The 19,106-nt window shown below is 36.5% G+C and overlaps 1 protein-coding gene across 1 annotated transcript in view; it reads right to left on the bottom strand.

The window, feature by feature from the left end:
• Positions 1-866: 866 nt before the first annotated feature.
• Positions 867-19,106, bottom strand: part of PNPLA8 (patatin like domain 8, phospholipase A2) — a 41,565-nt gene continuing 23,325 nt past the window's right edge. Inside the window, exons 7-10 of the mRNA XM_025872636.2 lie at positions 18,693-18,750; positions 16,370-16,564; positions 8,021-8,216; positions 867-1,452 (exon numbers count right to left, since the gene is read on the bottom strand). Coding sequence (XP_025728421.1) covers positions 1,178-1,452; positions 8,021-8,216; positions 16,370-16,564; positions 18,693-18,750 — 724 coding nt within the window. The 3' untranslated portion in view covers positions 867-1,177. The remainder of the gene's footprint in view (positions 1,453-8,020; positions 8,217-16,369; positions 16,565-18,692; positions 18,751-19,106) is intronic.

The following is a 19,106-nucleotide window of genomic DNA, read 5'->3' as shown; positions in this document are numbered from 1 at the left end:
CTCCCCACAGCGCTCTGAACCATGCCTCACTGCCTCTCTGAATTCAGGTTACAAAGAAGCAACAGAATCATCTAGGCAGTGAGGTTTAGCTTTAGTTGGTATGTACAAAGCAAAAGGCATTTACCTGTTTTCATTCTCCTTGACCAATCTATACATGATGTAAGCATTTACATGGCAGACAGATAACAAAGCCAAGATGAATTGGGTTGGCATAAACAATGATTCGGGTAGATATATACACAACCTCCACGAAATCCAGCAGGTTAAAGGAGTTTAATCAGATAAAACAAAACTTATTTTTTTAAGCACACTGTTGGCAGGTATATTCAAATGCTTACAAGAGATGGGAAGCTACATTTCATATGAACAATAAAAAAATTTAAAAACGACATTAGCCTTTTAACAATACATTATTTCAATAGTTTATTTTTGTTAATGATAGGGATATCTTCTCAGTAAATTCAAATAATTTTATAACAGTGAATGATAAGCTAGAGCTAGAAAAGTTAACACCTAGCATTATCTTGAAATTTCAGGGGGGAAAGTGGTTGGTTGGAGCTTCACCTTTCTTTCTGAACCAAACGATACTGACTGAAATAAACACATTTTGAATAGAACTGTATCTGGTTCTTTTGTATTTCAAATGTAAAAGTCTTCTGATAGAGAAAATTCTATTTTTCTGTACCTGTTTTGATGATATTCCAGTAAAAGTCAACACTTGGATCCTAGGATATAGCTAGTGAAAACATAAGTGATGGAAATTTAAGAAGAAATTAGCTTTTCCCCATGACAGAAAATCAGTATCAAATACATTCAACATGATTATGGTGACTAAAGCAAAAATACCAAGTACAGGATGATAATAGTTCTTGTTTGGCACATATATTAATAAATTTTCAAATATCAAACAATGGAACAGCAATATCTACTAAAACCAACTAAGCACAATAATAAGACTCCTAAAGCACAGTTAAGTATTCACATCATAAAAACCCAATTTCCACATGAATTCTGTAGCCAAGCATACCCTCTGTGCTGTGCAAGCTGGTCCAAGCACGTACTTTTCCAGGATTTGCCAGTATTTCAAAGTAAACTCATGCTGAACCCCACAACTCCTAACCAAACTCACTGATCTTCTGATCAGGCCCTCACTTATGAAAATATACACACACCCTTATCACAACTTTGAAAAGAATGGAAGGCCTTCATACATGTCAGTTTTTAGTTTTATCCAATCATTAATTTTCTGCAGAGTTGTTTTTTCTTGAGTTAATATTTTTGCAAGTTTTTTCATTTTTTCTTCATTTCTTTCTATATACTTCAACCCTTCCAGCTGCAGCTGATTGAGCTTTTCATTTCGGCTTTCATCCAGAGGTATGTTTTCACACATTACAGGATTAAATCTAAAATAGGTGTCAGGAGGTAAGAGACCATCAAGCATTACATGGACTTCTGTTAAAACAAATAAAGAAGAGAACAGGGTAGATAAGAAAATTGATTTATTCTGAAAATTGATTTATTCTGCAATGATCTAATTTTATCCTTATTTAAAATTATCTTCTTTGAGGGCAAATTACAAAGCCTTATTTCATCACTCCAGCCAATTAACAGTCGGTCCAAGGAATCCATACTAATGACTATAACTACAAAATGAAATTCATCTCCCAAGATCATTCATGTAATTCTGCTAATTAGAGTACTTGCTCCTGTACTCGATTTTCTGTTTTTGGTCATACTGTTAGCCACTGCTGAAATGCCTTCCCAACTTTCCTTTTTGTGTTTTATAGTTTTTGGTAAAGTCTTTCTTTACTGAGGGTTAATTTACATACAAAATTCACCAATCTTAAGTGTATAATTTGAGAAGTTTCGACAAATGAATATCTTTGTGTAATCACACCAGTCATGACAGAACATTTCTATCACTCCAGAAAGTTCCTTCATGTCTTTTTATAGTTCCTCCTCTTCTTATTCTTTGCCTTTTCTAGAATTTCATATAAACAGAAACAGGAGTATATAGCTAGCTCTTCTGTGTCTAGCTTCTTTTACCTAGCAACATGCTTTTGAAATTCATCCCTGTCATAGGATGTATCAACTGCTCCTTCCTTTTTATTGGTGGGTAGAATTCCATTGCACAGATAGACCACAATTTGTTCTTTCCAGTTCTGGTTCTCTTCAGTTTTTAGCTAGTAGGAATAATCCTGCTGTAAGCATTTATATGTAAGTCTTTCTGTGGATACATGATTCCATTTCTCTTGAGGTAATACTCTGCGATGAAATTGCTGGGTCATATGGCAAAAGCATATTTATCTTTTTTTTTTTAACTGATGTATAGTTGATAGACAATGTTACAATGTTACACGTTCATCTTTTTAAGAACTGCAGCACTATTTTCCAGATGGCCATATCATTTTGCATTCCAACCATTAATATATCAGAGTTCCCACTGTTCCACATCTTTGTCAAAACTTGGTATTGTCAGCCTTAATTTTAGCCATTCTAGAGGATGTGTAGTGGTACCTTGTGGTTTTACCTTTCATTTCTCTAATGACTAATGGTGTGAAGTCTTTTATGTACTTTTTAGTCATCTGCATATCTTCTTCAATGAAGTGTCCCTTCAAATATTTTGCCCATTTTTTTTAGTGAATTTGTTTATGTGCTTTTTATATATATAATGTGGGAATTCTCTATATAATTTGGATCTGTTTATATATTTGGTTCTGATAATGGACCAGATACATGCTTTGCTAGTATTTTATTAGGTCTACTGCTTTTCATTTTACTAAAAGTGTCTTCTGAAGAGCAAAATCTGTACTTCAGTAAAGTCTAATTTATCTATTTTTTTCTTTTTTGGTTCAGGCTTTTTGTGTCCTATCTAAAGAATCTTCACCTAACCCAAGCCATTAAGATTTTCTCCAGGGTATTCTTCTAGAAGTTCTACAGTTTTAACTCTTTTATTTAAGTCTATGATCCATTTCAGATTAGTTTTTGCATATGGTGTGAAGGGTCAAGACTCACTTTTTTTGAATATAGTTACCTCATTGTCCCTGTACTATTGGCTGAAAAGACTATCCGTTCCCCATTGAGTTACCTTGTCAAAAATCGTTTGAGCTGACACATATGGATCAATGTATCATTGATCTATATGTCTATCTTTACGCAAATACCACAGTCCCTTGCTTTACTGGAGTTTTATAGTTTTGAGATCAGAAGGTGTAAGTCCTCCAACTTTGTTCTTTTTCAGAATTGTTTTGGTTCTTCTACGTCCTTTGCATATCCATATAAATTTTACAGTCATCTTGTTAAATCTCTACCCCAGAAAAAGGCTGTCTGGATTCTTACAGCAATTGCATGGTGTCTACAGATCAATTTGTGGTGAGTCACTAAAACAACACTGAGATTTCCAGTTCATAAGCATGGTGCATCTACAGACTTTTTCAGAACTTCTTTAATTTCTGTCCAGCAATGTTTTGTAGTTTTTACAGTTCGGGTCTTGCACATAATTTAAAACAAGTAATTCCATCAGTGTTTAATATTCTCATGCTATTATAAATGATGTTTATCCTTGTATATATTTAATTTCAATTTCCAACTGCTAGTATGCAGAAATACAATTGAGTTTTACTGACCCTGTATTCTCCAACTTTGCTGAACTCACTTGTTAGTTCTAGGAGCTTTTTCCTTAAGATTGTCAACATAGACAATGGTGTTATCTATAAATATTTACTTCATTTCTAATCTATCTGCCTTTTATTTCCTTTTAGTGCCTTGCTGTACTGGAAAGGACCTCCAGTACAATGCTGACTAGAAGTGATGAGAGACATCTTACTCTGCTTCTGATCTTAAAATAGAAAGTATTCAGTCTTTCATCATTAAATATAATGCCAGCTCTGGGGGTTTTGTTTGTTTGTTTTAATAGATGCCCTTTGTCGGGCTGAGGAAGTTCCCTTCTGTTCCTAACTTACTGTGAGTTTTTATTATGGATGGATCTCAAATTGTCAGATGTCTTTTTTTTTAATTATTTATTTGACAGAGAGAGACAAAGCGAGAGAGGGCACAAAAACAGGGGGAGTGGGAGAGGGAGAGGCAGGCTTCCCGCGGAGCAGGGAGCCTGATGCGGGGCTCGATCCCAGGACCCTGGGATCATGACCTGAGCTGAAGGCAGACGCTTAACAACTGAGCCACCCAGGTGCCCATCAGATGTCTTTTCTGCACCTATTGAAACCACCACAAAATTTTCAATTTTTCAATTTTTAGTCTTAAATTAACATTTCATTGATTTTTTTTTAATATGTTAAACCAATTCTGTATTCTTGGGATGATCCTACTTGGTTATACTGTATTCTCTTTTTATATATTGCTGAATTCAATTTATTAGTATATTTTAAGAATTTCAGCAAGGAAAAACTAATAGGGAATTGGTATTTTTACGTATTTTATAATCCCTGCCCCCCCCCCCCCGGTTTTGGTGTCAGGATAATGCTGGCCTTATAAAATGAGCTGGGAAGTATTTATCCTTCTTCTAGTTTCTGCAAGTTTTTATGTAGAATTGCTATTAATCAGTTGTATTTTTCATTTCACATAGTGTATCTTTCACCTCTAGAAAATTTGATTTGGGCCTCTTTTATATCACCCATTTCTCTCATCATATTCAAGTCCTCCTCCAGGGGTGCCTGGGTGGCCCAGATGTTAGGTGTCTGCCTTCGGCTCGGGTCGTGATCCCGGGGTTCTGGGATCGAGCCTCACATCGGGCTCCCTGCTCCACAGGGAAGCCTGCTTCTCCCTCTCCCACTCCCCCTGCTTGTGTTCCTGCTCTTGCTATCTCTCTGTCAAATAAATAAATAAAATCTTTAAAAAAAAGTCCTCCTCCAGCCCAGTACACATGCAAAGTATGTTTTTAATAGTTACTGTAATGTCTTTGTCTGCTAATTACCTATCATCTGTTTCATAGCTAGGTCTATTCCCACTGATTGGGTTTTCTCTTGGTGAAGGATGTCTTTTCTTGCTTCTTTGTATGCCTGGTAATTTTTTATTGGACACCAAACATTGTGATTTTTTATATTTTTGTGTGCTGGAATTTGCTGTATTCCTTTTAATATTGTTTGATTTATTCTAACAATGAACGCTGTTAACTGGATTCAATTTGATCTTTTTGAGGGCTGCTTTTAAGCAGTGTTAGGGTAGATCCACAGCAGCCCTCAGTCTAGAACTAATCTGATGCCACTATTGAGACAATACTCCTCTGAGAACTCCACTGCATATCTTGTGTATTACAAGGTCCTTCTTATCAACTTGATAAAAATCTGAGCTATTCTGGGTCCTATATGAGCTCCAAGAACTGTTTGTGGTTCTTTGCCCCGCTTTGGGTAGCTTCCTCACAAGCATGCACAGATCAATACTCAAGGGGGACACCCCTGCGTGTCTCTGGAGCACTCTGAAAAGCTGCCTCCTCTATTGTATTTTGCCACAAATTCTAGTTTCCTGGGCCTCCATGAACTCCAACTCTGTATCTGGGTTCACCTGTCCTTTGCTACAACCTAGAAACTCTTTTCAGGTAGCAAGCTGGGCAATCGCAGGGATTACTTCATTTATTTTCCTTCTCTCAGGGATCATGAACCCATGCCACCTGTCCTCTAATGGCTGAAAACCACTGCTCCGTTCAGTTTGCTAATGGTGTAAGGTGGGAGGAAATATATGGCCTCTATCATTTCATCATGGCCAGAAGTGGCACTCTTAACCCTCTTCTAAAAATCTCAAAACCCTATCATCCTTTAAGACCTGTATCAAGTCTAATTTGCTTTTTTTTTTAGAAGATTTTATTTATTTATATGACAGACAGCAAGAGACAGAGCACAAGCAGGGGGAGCTGCAGGCAGAGGGAGAAGCAGGCTCCCCGCTGAGCAGGGAGCCCGATGCAGGGCTTGATCATGACCCAAGCCGAAGGCAGAGGCTTAACTGACTGAGCCACCCAGGGGCCCCTAGTCCAATTTGCTTCTTGTGAACTGTTTACAATAATCTAGTTTTGTTTTCTTACTCCTCCTCTTAATTCATAGTCTTAATCATCTACAACTATTCACCATTTATTTAGTAATTGATAATGCATTAGATTGAGCTAAATGAAACTGCAGTTTTCATAGGTCAATAACCATCTAGTATCAGCAATTACATGTGTTTTACTCAAGTTTGTCATTAACAAGGGTGTAAGTATGCGGAAATACCATTACTCGTTTCTTGAAAATTTCAAATTATTCCATCATATGATGTGCACCCAGATATACATACAAGTATTTTGAGACTAGCTGATAAAAGCTTTCTTTTTCTCAGCAGATTGCTTAAAATAAGAATATTGTACAGACCTAGAAATATGCTTCTTGATAATGATGGTGTTAATTCCACAGTTTAGTGAAAAATATTAAGAAATTTTCTTTTACTATTTTTATGATTTTTTTAGAGAAAGAGAGCATGCATGAGTGGGGGAGAGGCAGAGGGAGAGAGAATCTTAAGCAGGCTCCACGTTCAGCACGGAGCCCCACGCAGGGCTCGGTCTTGCAACTGAGATCATGACCTGAGCTGAAATCAAGAGTCGAATGCTTAACTGACTGAGCCACCCAGGCGCTCCTCTTTTACTATTTTTAAGTCACAGATCAAGCCTTATTCAATTTTAACTGTTCACTTGCATGTACATAAAAATATGCCACATGTATATGTTAATATATTCACGTATACATATGTGAATATACGTATATGAAGCAATGTCATGTCATCTTTAAGAAAATTGTTTTATGATGCCATAAGCATTTATTTCACTGCAGACATTCAGAAGTTTAGTATTCTAGGTATAAGTCAAATGCATTTGTGCTGTGATCTAATAAAATAAAAATGTTATGGGAAAATAAAAGAGAAAAAAGAATATCTTGTTGATTTGACAAAATTTCAGATAGTGAAAAATCCAGTATATAAGCTTCTTTTGGGTTATCCTTTACTAGATAAAAGTCCTTAGTGGGGAGTTTAAGATCCTCATATGGACGAAAGACTCGGCCAGTAACACAATGATATGAAAAGAATGAGATTCAGAAGCAAGGGGCAGGTAAGTGGTAACAATTCTTTTTAACTGAATAACAGATTTCACCAAAGACTTAAAAATAAAGTAACAAAATAAGGAGATCTAGACCTCCAGGCCAAGACTAGACATTCAACAAATACTCACTGACTGCCTACTATGTGCGGGCATCACAGTCAACACAGTCAACTGGACAACTGCTCACGTTACATTCTTGTGGGATAGAGACATAATAAGCAATAAAACAAGCAAATATGTAATGGGATGAGACAAATGCTCTAAGTCAAAAAAAAAAAAGAGAGAGAGAGAGAAGCAGGGTAAGAGGGTAGAATGACGTAGTGAGGGGGACAGAAAGGAACCGGAAATGGTCTCTCTGAGGAAGTGACATCTGGGCAGAGACCTGAATGAAACAGGAGTGATGCAAGCGTAAATCTGAGGGAAGGAGACCTCACACGGAGAGGGCAGCAACTGCAGAGGGCCAGAGGCAGGAGACTTCTGAGCCAGACTGAGGACAACTTGGTAGAAGGGACACATGTGAGGAATGGGGGAGGAGATGTAGTCAAAGGCTAGGTTCAAAGGGCCTGCTCAATTTTAGTGAATGAGGCTTTTGGATTTTGTTCTAAGTATGATGGGAAGCCTAGAGGACTCTGAGCAGGGTAAAGACATGATGTATATTTTAAGAGTCTCTAACTGAACCTTTGTGCTAATCCAGCTGTAGATACTTCTCCAACTGTATATAGGCACGGTAGTACTAGCATACAGAGAAAGTAGAGTCTCCATTCGAGGGTCACTTAGAAGAAATGCGTAGGGAGAAATGAAAACAACAAAAGATTTGCTCCCCTCTGCTTCCTGAGCCCTCCATACAGATGTAACATACTTTTTCATAGGCAGCATCAGCATATGCTACAAAACACTGAACTCTGGAAGTTAAAGTGCTCTAAGGTGGCAAACAGACAGACTAACCTTCTGTATCTGTGGCACTGTTGATAACATTAGACAGTTTGGTCTTCAAGCTCGTGTAAGTCACAGAGTTCCTCACATCACTCTCGTAACGCCCAGTGCCCAGGGACACTATGCACTCTAACGGGACGTCGGGCCAAAGACATTTACACTCGTGCATTGCTAGCGCCGAAGGGTTATTCAGAAGCAAACCTCCATCCTGCAAAATATAATGCAGAACTCTTAAAAGTGAAATTCTATTTTACAATATGAAGACAAAAATTATATTTTAAACAGGCTGAAATGTACTTACAAGGAGAGCTAAAGGATTGAACAAAAAATTGAACAACAAATTACTTGAAGACAAGAAATTTCTTTAAAGTGAACTTATTTTATATACTACAGCTTCAGAAAAGGGTAATGTGAAAGCTCACTGGCCTCATTAAGCTTCCCTTTCCTATTATGAAAGTTATTTTAACTTTTTCTTTGATTGCTTTGCATATTTTTCTCAAACTACTAAAATGAACAAAGTTATTTTTAAGAGATAGTATCTTTGGCTAGTGGTTACTAGAGATTCGATATAAAACCTAACAGAACTGTGGTTCTACCAAACAATTAAAACTAGCTCTTCATTCACAAGTCAAATATAACCAAATTAATTCAACTAATTTAACTGAAACTTTATCAACCATACAATTTCGAAGTATCACATTCATTATAATGCAGATATGATCTAAACGAGGTAGGCAAACTTTGTACTTCTAAGCATTTATTATTATAAATAATAACTATTATTTTGAAGACTTCAGGAGGAAAGAAGGGTAAAACATGCAGACAGAATACTGTTAAACCGTAGCAGAATAAAAGTATGTAACTAGCCTTGCTCTGCTGGGATAAACTTCACTTGCTATTAGTGTAACCATTCAATTTTGAAAAGCGACAAGTGTTAGAAAGTTACTCCTTCTAAAAAGCCCAAAAGCCACAGTTATCATATGCATAGGGCATTCATCCACAGTGTGTAGCTTTATGATGCCCCTGGGGTAACAGAGATACACAGGGCTATGTGGATTCCCAGAGAAACGGTTTCATCACGTGTTTTCACTGCTTGCGCTAGTCTCCATTTTCCAGTAGGTTGTTTGCTGCCATTTCCAATCTAATCTCTACCTTTCCCTGAGGTGCAACCTCCATCACTCTAACTACATCTTTTCAAAAGAATGTGGTTCATGTTTCAACGTTTATGATTTTCATGAGAAAAGGCTATTTATTCTTTCAAAAGACATTTCTTGTCAATGGGGGCCCATTTATTCATGGGTCCACTATATTTCAGGTCCTTCGCTCTTTTCTTAAAGTCCCTTTGTGACTGAGATAAGCTTAAGTTGGGATGGTCTCTAAGACCTAGAAGACTGCAGACAGCAGGCCTATGACTGGCCCCAGGCCCGGGATACAAGAAAGGGGGGGCCCTGGTTTCATGTCATCTGCCACCTGAGCAGCAGTAGGTGTCCTGAGGAAAGTGGAGCTTCTCTCTTCTGTCCCTTGTCTAGACTCAGGAAGAGGGAAACTTGTATCAGGAGCAGAATGACGACACAGTAGCACACGTGCTAGCATTAAACTTCTCTTTATTACAGGTTCACTAGACTTAATTTTCAGTGTACATCTTAGTAAAACAGCTAAATGCCATCATAATATAATTATATCATTCCTAAACTAAAAGCAGCATGGCAGAGAATGCACACAAAAGGTCAGAATCCTAAACTAAAAACACATCACAGTGCAAGTTAACACTGTCAGAAGTAAAGCTTCTCTGACACCAAGCAGTTTCAGTTCATTCATTAAAAACTTAAATGTCCATCTACTCTATGCCAGGCCAAAGAGCATGTAGTGACTACAGTTTAGGGACTGCTATCCTTGTGTGTGCTGAGCTTGAAGCAGATGAACTGAGACTGCATCTGCTGGAAATGATCACTATGGAGGGTGGGATGTTTTTAGTGTTTTTAGAGGTACTAGGCCCACTTTCTTCAGAGAACCAATAGAGGTTAAATTCACATGTCATTCTAAACTCCACCGTGCTTCTGTTCCATTCAATAATGCTATTCAAATCTCTGAGCTTCCTTGCCACTGACACAGTGGTCCACTCCTCCTTGACATCTTAAACCCTTCCACTGGGCTGTATGGATCTTGTTCCACAGCTACAACTTCCAAGGTAACGTCACTTTCTTCTGAATGCTCTCTTTAACAGAGACGTTGCTCTTCCCTAATGTTGTCGCCCAGGTAGCTGTTGATTCTTTCCTATCTCATATACCTTAGTGGTTAGGAGGGAATGGTGTCCTATTTGTTCTTCAGTGTTCCTTCTAGACCATTACTAGTTCCAATCCACTTAGAAAATTCATATGCTTTAAAGGCCCAACTACTGGCCCATGCTACCATCACTGCTGTCATCTATCAACTTCTCATTCAACAAACTGTTCAGCACCTGGCCCATAGGCTTCCTTACTATCCCATGCAGAAAAAGGTAGAGATTCTTTATCATACCCCATGTGACTTTTCATCTTTAGGACACCCTAGACTCTCAGTTCCTCAATCCTCTTATCTTCAAAAACCATTCTTCTATCTGCTCCCCAAGGTCACACATTAGCTCTTGTTACCAAGATAGATGTAGTCTTTTGAGTTTGGTTTCTTTCACCTAGAATAATGCTTCTGAGATCCATCCATGTCACTGGACAGCCCAGTAATTCATTCCTTTTTAGGGCTGAGTAATATTTAGTTACTTGGATGTGTCAGTTGAAAGGAACTATTTTTAAATTTAGGTTTTTTTATTTTTAGTTATTTTTTATTTTTAAATTTAGTTATCTTTATATATCTGTTGAAAGTCTTACATTGTCTATTTGTACTGTTTTTTTATTTTTAGTTATTTTTTATTTTTAAATTTAGTTATCTTAATATATCTGTTAAAGTCTTAACATTGTCTATTTGTACTGTTTAACTTTGTGAAACCCTACTAGGATTCCTTAAATGTAGGTAGTAATAATTATTTCCTAAAGGCTTCTAATTTAAATTTAATTTAATTTTATTTTTTTGTGGGTTAAATTTTAATTTAGTCCTTTCAACTTTATCTTTTGTTTTCAATTAATAGGACATTGGAACGATATCCATCACATAATAGAGGTAACATTTCATTTCTAATTCAGCGAGAATTTAAAAAAAAATTTTTAAGATTTTACTTTTAAGTAATCTCTACACCCAATGTAGGGCTTGAACCCACAACCTTGAGATCAAGAGTCCCATGTTCCCCCAACTGGGCCAGCCAGGGGCCCAAAACTACTTTTACCTTAAATTCTATAGATATACTCTACATAACTTTTAACCGTCTCGGTATTTTAGATGGAACACACCTGCACTATTTTATATAAAAGCCTACCAAGAAGGATCAGAAGAGACAAAAAGGGAAGAAAAGATAAGGGGCAAACGAGGTTTAGCAAGAATTGATAATAGTAGTATCACTCCCAAATTAAAACGTTGTCAGGTTTCCAATGGCTTTAATAGCCATGGCAATAAATTCTTGTTCCTTAAATTTTACTGCTTTCCGTTACGTAAGTGCAGAAGTTAAGATTTTTAAGGTGCTCACTCCAGTCTATGCAGAGGCACGCCGTCCCTTGAACTCCCTTCTTAGTCCACTCCTGTCCATGCCTCTTCTATCAGGAAGTCATCAGGCTAATGGTGAGACCATGGTATTTCCTTCACTTAGGTATTCATATTCATAGTTATCTATTTATTGTGTTATTTGGTTTTGCCAGGCCCACTGCTAGATACTGCAGTAAAACAGACTTAAAAAACGAACTGACTGAAAAATTTCCTATTTATCTCTCAGAGGTATACACAGAATTGTGTTTTAATAGCAATACATCATACATATACTCACTAGCCTAAAATTTAGATACTTTTGATTGCTTTTAATGTACATTTAATCATTTCAAATCATACAGAGTACCTACCAGAAAATAGCCATTGCACAATGGGAACTTCTCCTAATCATCTCACTCAGTTATTATTTTTTTAGAGTTTTAAAAACATTCTGTTTTTTATTATGGTAAAATGTACAAAACATAAAATTGGTCCTTTTAAGCATTTTTAAGGTTACAATTCAGTGGCATTAATTACATTCAGAATGTTTTACAACCATCACCACTATCTATTTCCAAAATGTTTTCATCACCCCAAAGAGAAACTCTAAAACCATTAAGCAATTCTTCCCCGTTTTCCCCTCCCAATCCCATTTCTGTCCTACCCAACTATTCATTCTTTAGATCTCAACCGGAGTGGAAATGTCTTTGTAAAGCCAACTGTAACAGAATAAGCCACATCTTCTGTATTTCTTCTTAACGCTATGCATATTTTCATTATTGAATTTTTTTCAAGACTTTATTTAAATTCAAGTTAGTTCACATATAGTATAGTATTCATTTCAGGAGTACAATTTAGTGATTCATCAGTTGCATGTAACACCCCAGTGCTCATCACAACAAGTGCCCTCCTTAATACCCATCACCCAGATAGCCCATTCCCCGCCCACCTCCCCTTCATCAACTGTTTGTTCTCTATAGTTAAGAATGTCTTATCGTTTGCCTCCTTCTCTGCCTTTATCTTATTTTTCCTTCCCTTCCCCTATGTTCATGTTTTGTTTCTTAAATTCCATATGAGTGAAATCATATGGTATTTGTCTTTCTCTGACTGACTTATTTCACTTAGTATAATACTCTCTAGTTCTATCTGTATTGTTGCAAATGGCAAGATGTCATTCTTTTTGATGGCGGAGTAATATTGCATCGTGTATGTGTGCCCACATCTTCTTTATCCATTCATCTGTCGATGGACATCTGGGCTCTTGCCATAGTTTGGCTATTGTGGACATTGCTGCTACAAATATTGGGGTGCATGTGCCGCTCCCAATCACTGTGTTTGTATCCTTTGTATAAATACCCAGTAGTACAATTGCTGAGCCGCAGAGTAGTTTTAACTTCTTGAGGAGCCTCCATATTATTGAATTTATCATCTTCTTATATAACTGTGCTTATATTCTTCTAGTCTGAGCTGTTTGAGGCTATGGCCCAGGAAACACAAACAATAAGCTGGCACTTATTAAAACCCTTATGTTCTTCATGGTTAATACAGTGCCTGGCACTGAGCTAGCAGTCACTACATTTTTGACGAGTTATACTGAAAATTAATAGTTGTGGCCTGGCAAAGGCATCATCTGCCAGGTACTAGGCAGGTTCTTTCTGCTGAAAACACTATTTACCTGGAACATTTATAAGAAATATCATAATTCCTCTTACGTTAATGTATTCTGAGTTCTGGACATAACCTTTCAAAATGTAAATAAGGCCTAAGAGAGATAATACATGGCAATCTGTCATCAAGACCTTTACTGCAAATTAATTTACCAGGCTCTTTCTCCAAAGGCAGAAAATGAAATTTAATTTTGGAGGTGGAGATGGAGAAAGATCAGAGAGAAGGGATATGCATATGTCCAAACTCATCAAACTGTATACATCAAATATGCCCAGTTTTTTGTATATCAATTATATGTCAATAAAACTGTTAAAAAGAGAGAGAAAGAAGGGTTAATTTTGTGTAAAACATTCTATTTCAAGATAAATATGATGCTACTTGGGCAGGGGGAGAGAAGTAATACTTGGAAAGCTACTCAAAAAGAATTCTTCTCACTTTATAATTTTCTAGGACATGTAATAACCCTGGTGAATACCGCAATAATATTCTTCTCTGTATAGGCAAAGGCAAATAAAATCTACAAATCTACCTACTCACACCTCTTAATTGTGGCACTACTTTCAATAACTGCTCTAACAGAATATTAGTCTAAATTTATACTCTACATGGTTCCAAAAGGATATGAAGTAACTTACATTAAAACATGTATCAGACATGACAGTTAAAAGAGATTTTAAAAATGAGTCTGTAAATAACTCAATATAATTATTCAAAGGGCTTAGGATAAGAGGATTATAATAAGTAAGTACTATATTTTAGTTTTAAACTTCTTAATTTCTCAAGGGTTGGAAAGGAACTTCACTTGAATTTTTTTTGTTTAAGCAATCAAGATCACTCACATGTTAGAATATCCTAAACAATCTTTCACGGCGCCTTGTGAGTAGAAGAATATCCCATTTCTTCCTCAAGTTTGGAAGAGAACATGCAGTAAGACAAATATTCTTTTTTGTTTTTTTAAAGATCTTATTTATTTATTTGACAGAGAGACAGCGAGAAAGGGAACACAAGCAGGGGGAGTGGGAGATGGAGAAGCAGGCTTCCTGCTGATCAGGGAGCCCAATGCAGGGCTCGATCCCAGGACCCTGGGATCATGACCTGAGCTGAAGGCAGACGCTTAACGACTGAGCCACCCAGGCGCCCCAAGAAAAATATTCTTAAAAACAGGGTTTGCTTAGAATCCAGATTTCATGTAAATCTAATTAGATGTACAAATCCTCCTGGAGTCAAGTCAGTGATTTATATAAAAGTATATTCTCTGTACATGTGGTTATATACTTTACATAAACTTTATATAATTAATTATTTTATTCTGTAGCTCAAACCTAAACTCAAAGATTATGGTCATCAATATAAAAATGGCTAAGCATGAAAAGAAGTATCACTAGTCTAAATGAAATGGAAAAAGAACCACTGAATTACTTTGGTTTGTTATTATGTACTGAATTAAACTTTAGCACTATTTTCACTTAAAGAATAAAGAGCAAATGAGACAACTTCTTTTGAAGTCTGGGAGCATATGGTCCTGAAACGCAGTAACTTATCATTTGACACTTTCATTAATATTTGGCATAACTGCAATTTTGTAGCATGACAACCACCTTAAAATATGTTATGAATCTTAACTACTATTTTGAACACACTGTCTAAATTATTTCTCCATTTACAACCTGGTAAGAATAAGAATAAGCAGAAATGGTTAAAAACAGCAGGGTACATTTTAAAATAAAAATTTTAATTTGACCAGTAAGTCTTGAAATCAATGTCAGAAAAACTCTACAGCTAGCACTTTCTGCCTTGAGTAGGTGGAAGAAAGAAAAAGGTGAGAGGGGGAAGTGCCTTACATAATTCAACAATGACTGATTTGACAAAGAAATGTCTGAACTGACTCCAAAGACAAAAGGAAACCTAGGTTAATCTTGTAACTACAAAGATTATGACATTACTTCTAGAAATACAGAAAAAAATGGGATAGCGGGCCATAATATTTAAAAATATGTCTAACATATAATAAAAATATAGGAGAAAATAAAACTGATTAAAAGTGTTTTAGTTATTATAATACTGACACATGTAAATTAAAAGTATATAGTTGATATGTAGTTCATATAGAAGATCTATATATGAGCTTTTGAATGACATCTGAAAATCCTGGTCAAAATAGTTTTCTTCTCAACATATATTTAAATACCAAAGAAATAGAACACAAATACTTTACACTGACTAGAGAGGATAGTTAAGGTTAATAGCTCTATTGAATGAGATTGACTTTAGGTGGGATATTATTACAAAAACTAAGCATCTACAAAACATATCTTGGAAGTAGGAGCTCAAAAGCTTTAGTGACTTTATCATTTACTCTAAGTTATGGGTTAACATTTCATAATGGGAAAAACTTGACAGAGGAAACATTTATGATAAATAAGTCTCCATTAACAGAAAAGGAATAAATTGCCAGAAGTAATATTCAACTTTATACATCAATTAGCCATAAACTTAGAAGCAGTGTAATTATAGGTAGCATCCCAATCCTGTGACTTAACAGCTGTGATCCTACTCTAGGTACTTAACCTCTCTCAAGACTTCAATATCTCATTTGTAAAAGTGGGACTAACTCTATCCGCTTCATAAGCAGTGATGATTAAATGAGACAATGCATGCAAAGGACTATATTAAGTGTCCGGCACACAGCTAACTTAATGAGTGTTTATAGTTATCATTTTATTATATCATCTCCTTCAAAATATGTCACCCCAACTGTCAAACAGATTGGGTTCTGTGTTTTCAGGGACCGTGTTTTATTTTTAATTTTTATTACATTTCGAAAGCCAATCCTACATACCACATTTTTCCATCAATAAAATCATAATTAGCTATGAATCACATTATATAAAATACAAAGAAAATCTTTCCTAAAACACGCTCTCAAGCCAGAAGGCTTGTTGATTTAAGAAAAACAAGCAACAAATAAAAACATTTTGCCACATGTAAACATGAAGAAGAAATCATGGTTGATCCCTCTGCGACATTTAATGAGTGCTAATTCTTTAATCACATAAACTTTTAAAAGGTAGGCCACAGTCAACTTACCTGGTGAAGATCATCTCCCAATGCATACTCCGCAAAGTAGCCGGGAGCAGCAGATGAGGCTCTAATGGCCTGCCACATTTTATACTGACAGCCTCCCAAATAATGCGAGTTGATTCCAGGAAAATGACCATAGTTTCTGAACACAAAAGCTTTTGGTGTTATCCCTCTGTTTACTATGGTACTTACTGCAGCTACCTAGTAAAGTAAAAAGTGAACAATACCCACTGTAAATAGCAGTATTTGGGATCTGTAGAAAACTGAATATTATTTAGTAGTGTGAATGAACCACCTACAACTTTACCCATCAAGATAAATGTATAACATAAATATGATGTTAAGCAAAGGGAACCAGATCTAACTAGGTATTTCTTTATGGGACAGTAGATACAAGGACTTGAGACAATTTTGAGAAATGTCTGGTAAGACAACAACAATAAAAGATATTATTGGACTACATGATTGGATTAGCCATTTAAAAAGACATTAGGAAGACATAAATTTGCAAATCTTTATATAATAATCAATGTAGCAGTAGTAGCAATGAATACAAACTACTCAAAGAAGAAGTAATACACTATTTTCAGAGTATCATTTACAAATTAGTCTTTGCTTCTGTTCTCTTTGAAAGCATTACGACTTTAGTAACTGAAACTAACAATATACACTCTTGAGACTTTCTTATCATAGTTAATAACTGGTAGCTAGGTAATTTTTTATTAAATAACTAATACTGACCACCTTGGGCTTCAGATTTTATCAATGTAAGTTGAATTAATGTAAAATGTGTTGTACTGGTTAATGACCTCTAACATAAACTTAAGAAGCTGAAAGGTATGGAGGAGGCCAAAGTTATTAGGGTTCCGTGTCAAGCCCTGCCAGGGGCTTGTCTGCTTTGCCATTTTATAAACCAAAGGAGCTATCCCCAGATCCTGTGAAACCAAAGGAGATATCCCCAGATCCTGTGAGCGATCCCAGTGTCTCTAGGCCACCATGGGTAAGAGCTGGTCATACACTAAAATCCAGGGGGTCTTTCTATTAACTGGACAGGAGACAGGCTGAATTAAGAATCATGTGGGAAACATGATAAACCCATTCATCATGAGTGAATTACTTTTTGATGTGGCTAAAGTTCCCTTACACCTACTCTAGTCTTTTATTTAAAGTTGGCAACTCCCATGACTGAAAAACAAACAGTTCTGAAGATGCAGGGAAACAAACAGGAGGAGTAGAGTGCACCCTGGGATCTCCTCTAAAAGAGCTGCATGCATCTCATTAACATGGCCTCCAAGGCCCTGTGGTCTGATTCACCTGCCACTTCAGTCCCGTTTTGCATGCCGCCCTTGAATCATCAGGCTCTGGTCTCCTGGGGTTCTCAGTTCCTGTGCCTCTCCATGCCTCCTCCCGCACAGGTCCTTCCCCTTGCCAGCACAGCTCCTACTCATCAGCCTGCACACTGAGATCTCAAACGTCCTTTCCTCAGAATAGCCTTCCCTCCTGTCACTGTAAATATATGCTTTCAGAGGTCTGTTTTTGTACTCCACAGCATTTATTTCAGGGAAACTACATCTCGTTTGTGTGATTACCTGATGAATGCCTACTTTGCCCTACTGGACTATAAACCATGTCTGCATTTACTAAGGTCTCCAGAGGCACAGTGTTGACACATTGGGCTCAGAATTAATAACTAAAGAATGAATGATTTTTGAACAAGCAAGAGTGAAAGAGAAATAAAGGGAGCTGAATTTGATTTTTCACAGTTACAGCTTGTTATCCAAGAATAAATACAAGCTACAAGGGATTCTGAAGTCCATAAATGCTATTCCTTAATCAAAAACAAGTATTATTAAAGAACACAGAACTCAAGCAATGCTCAGATTATGAGGTTTCAGACAAAATAAATAAAAAGAGGCCACATGAGACATATCCTTGTGGCTTTAAAATTTTTAAAATTGGGATTCCATTTGTATGTTAATCTAACATATATCTACAGGCACACAAAATTTCTTTTAAAAAGTCTGGGTGAGGAAATGCTACAATTTTTCTTAAATCACGTTTGATTAACCTTATGATAAAATAATTCTTCCTTATTTTCAGTCGTAGTCTTTCATGTTCTTAAACTTTTTGTTACACTTTTACTGGATATAGGAAGAGGTCTAATGACCATAACCTAGATCTTCATAAAATGGCCCAAGATGTAAGGAATCAATATAATCTATTAAGAGGTTCCTAAGAAATGTTTCTCTTAGTAATGAGCCTTTAGAACAGGTGTTATCACCTAACCTTCAATTCCAAGTTGGTATTATATTTAAGACTCCAAACTTACCTTAGGACATGTAGGGTTTCTTGCTGTTTCAATCATTAGTGAGGATCCCATTCTATCCCTTTATTAAAGGAGGAAAATTAAAGTATATCAAAATGATCGTATCTCCTAACATCAGGGAACATAAAATACGCTAATACTGTTTGCTCAGGACTTTGCTCAAAGTACTATGAGTGACATAAAAGAAATATAAAAATCTCTTCCAGGGCGCCTGGGTGGCTCAGTTGGTTGAGCGACTGCCTTCGGCTCAGGTCATGATCCTGGAGTCCCGGGATCGAGTCCCACATCGGGCTCCCTGCTCGGCGGGGAGTCTGCTTCTCCCTCTGACCTTCTTCCCTCTCATGCTCTCTCTCTACCTCATTCTCTCTCTCAAATAAATAAATAAAATCTTTAAAAAAAAAAAAAAATCTCTTCCAG

Source organism: Callorhinus ursinus, unplaced genomic scaffold (assembly GCF_003265705.2).
Source record: "Callorhinus ursinus isolate GAN/ISIS: 27379988/994484 unplaced genomic scaffold, GSC_fseal_2.0 scaffold12, whole genome shotgun sequence".
NCBI classification, from domain to species: domain Eukaryota; kingdom Metazoa; phylum Chordata; class Mammalia; order Carnivora; family Otariidae; genus Callorhinus; species Callorhinus ursinus.
This window is presented reverse-complemented; position numbering and strand designations above follow the sequence as displayed.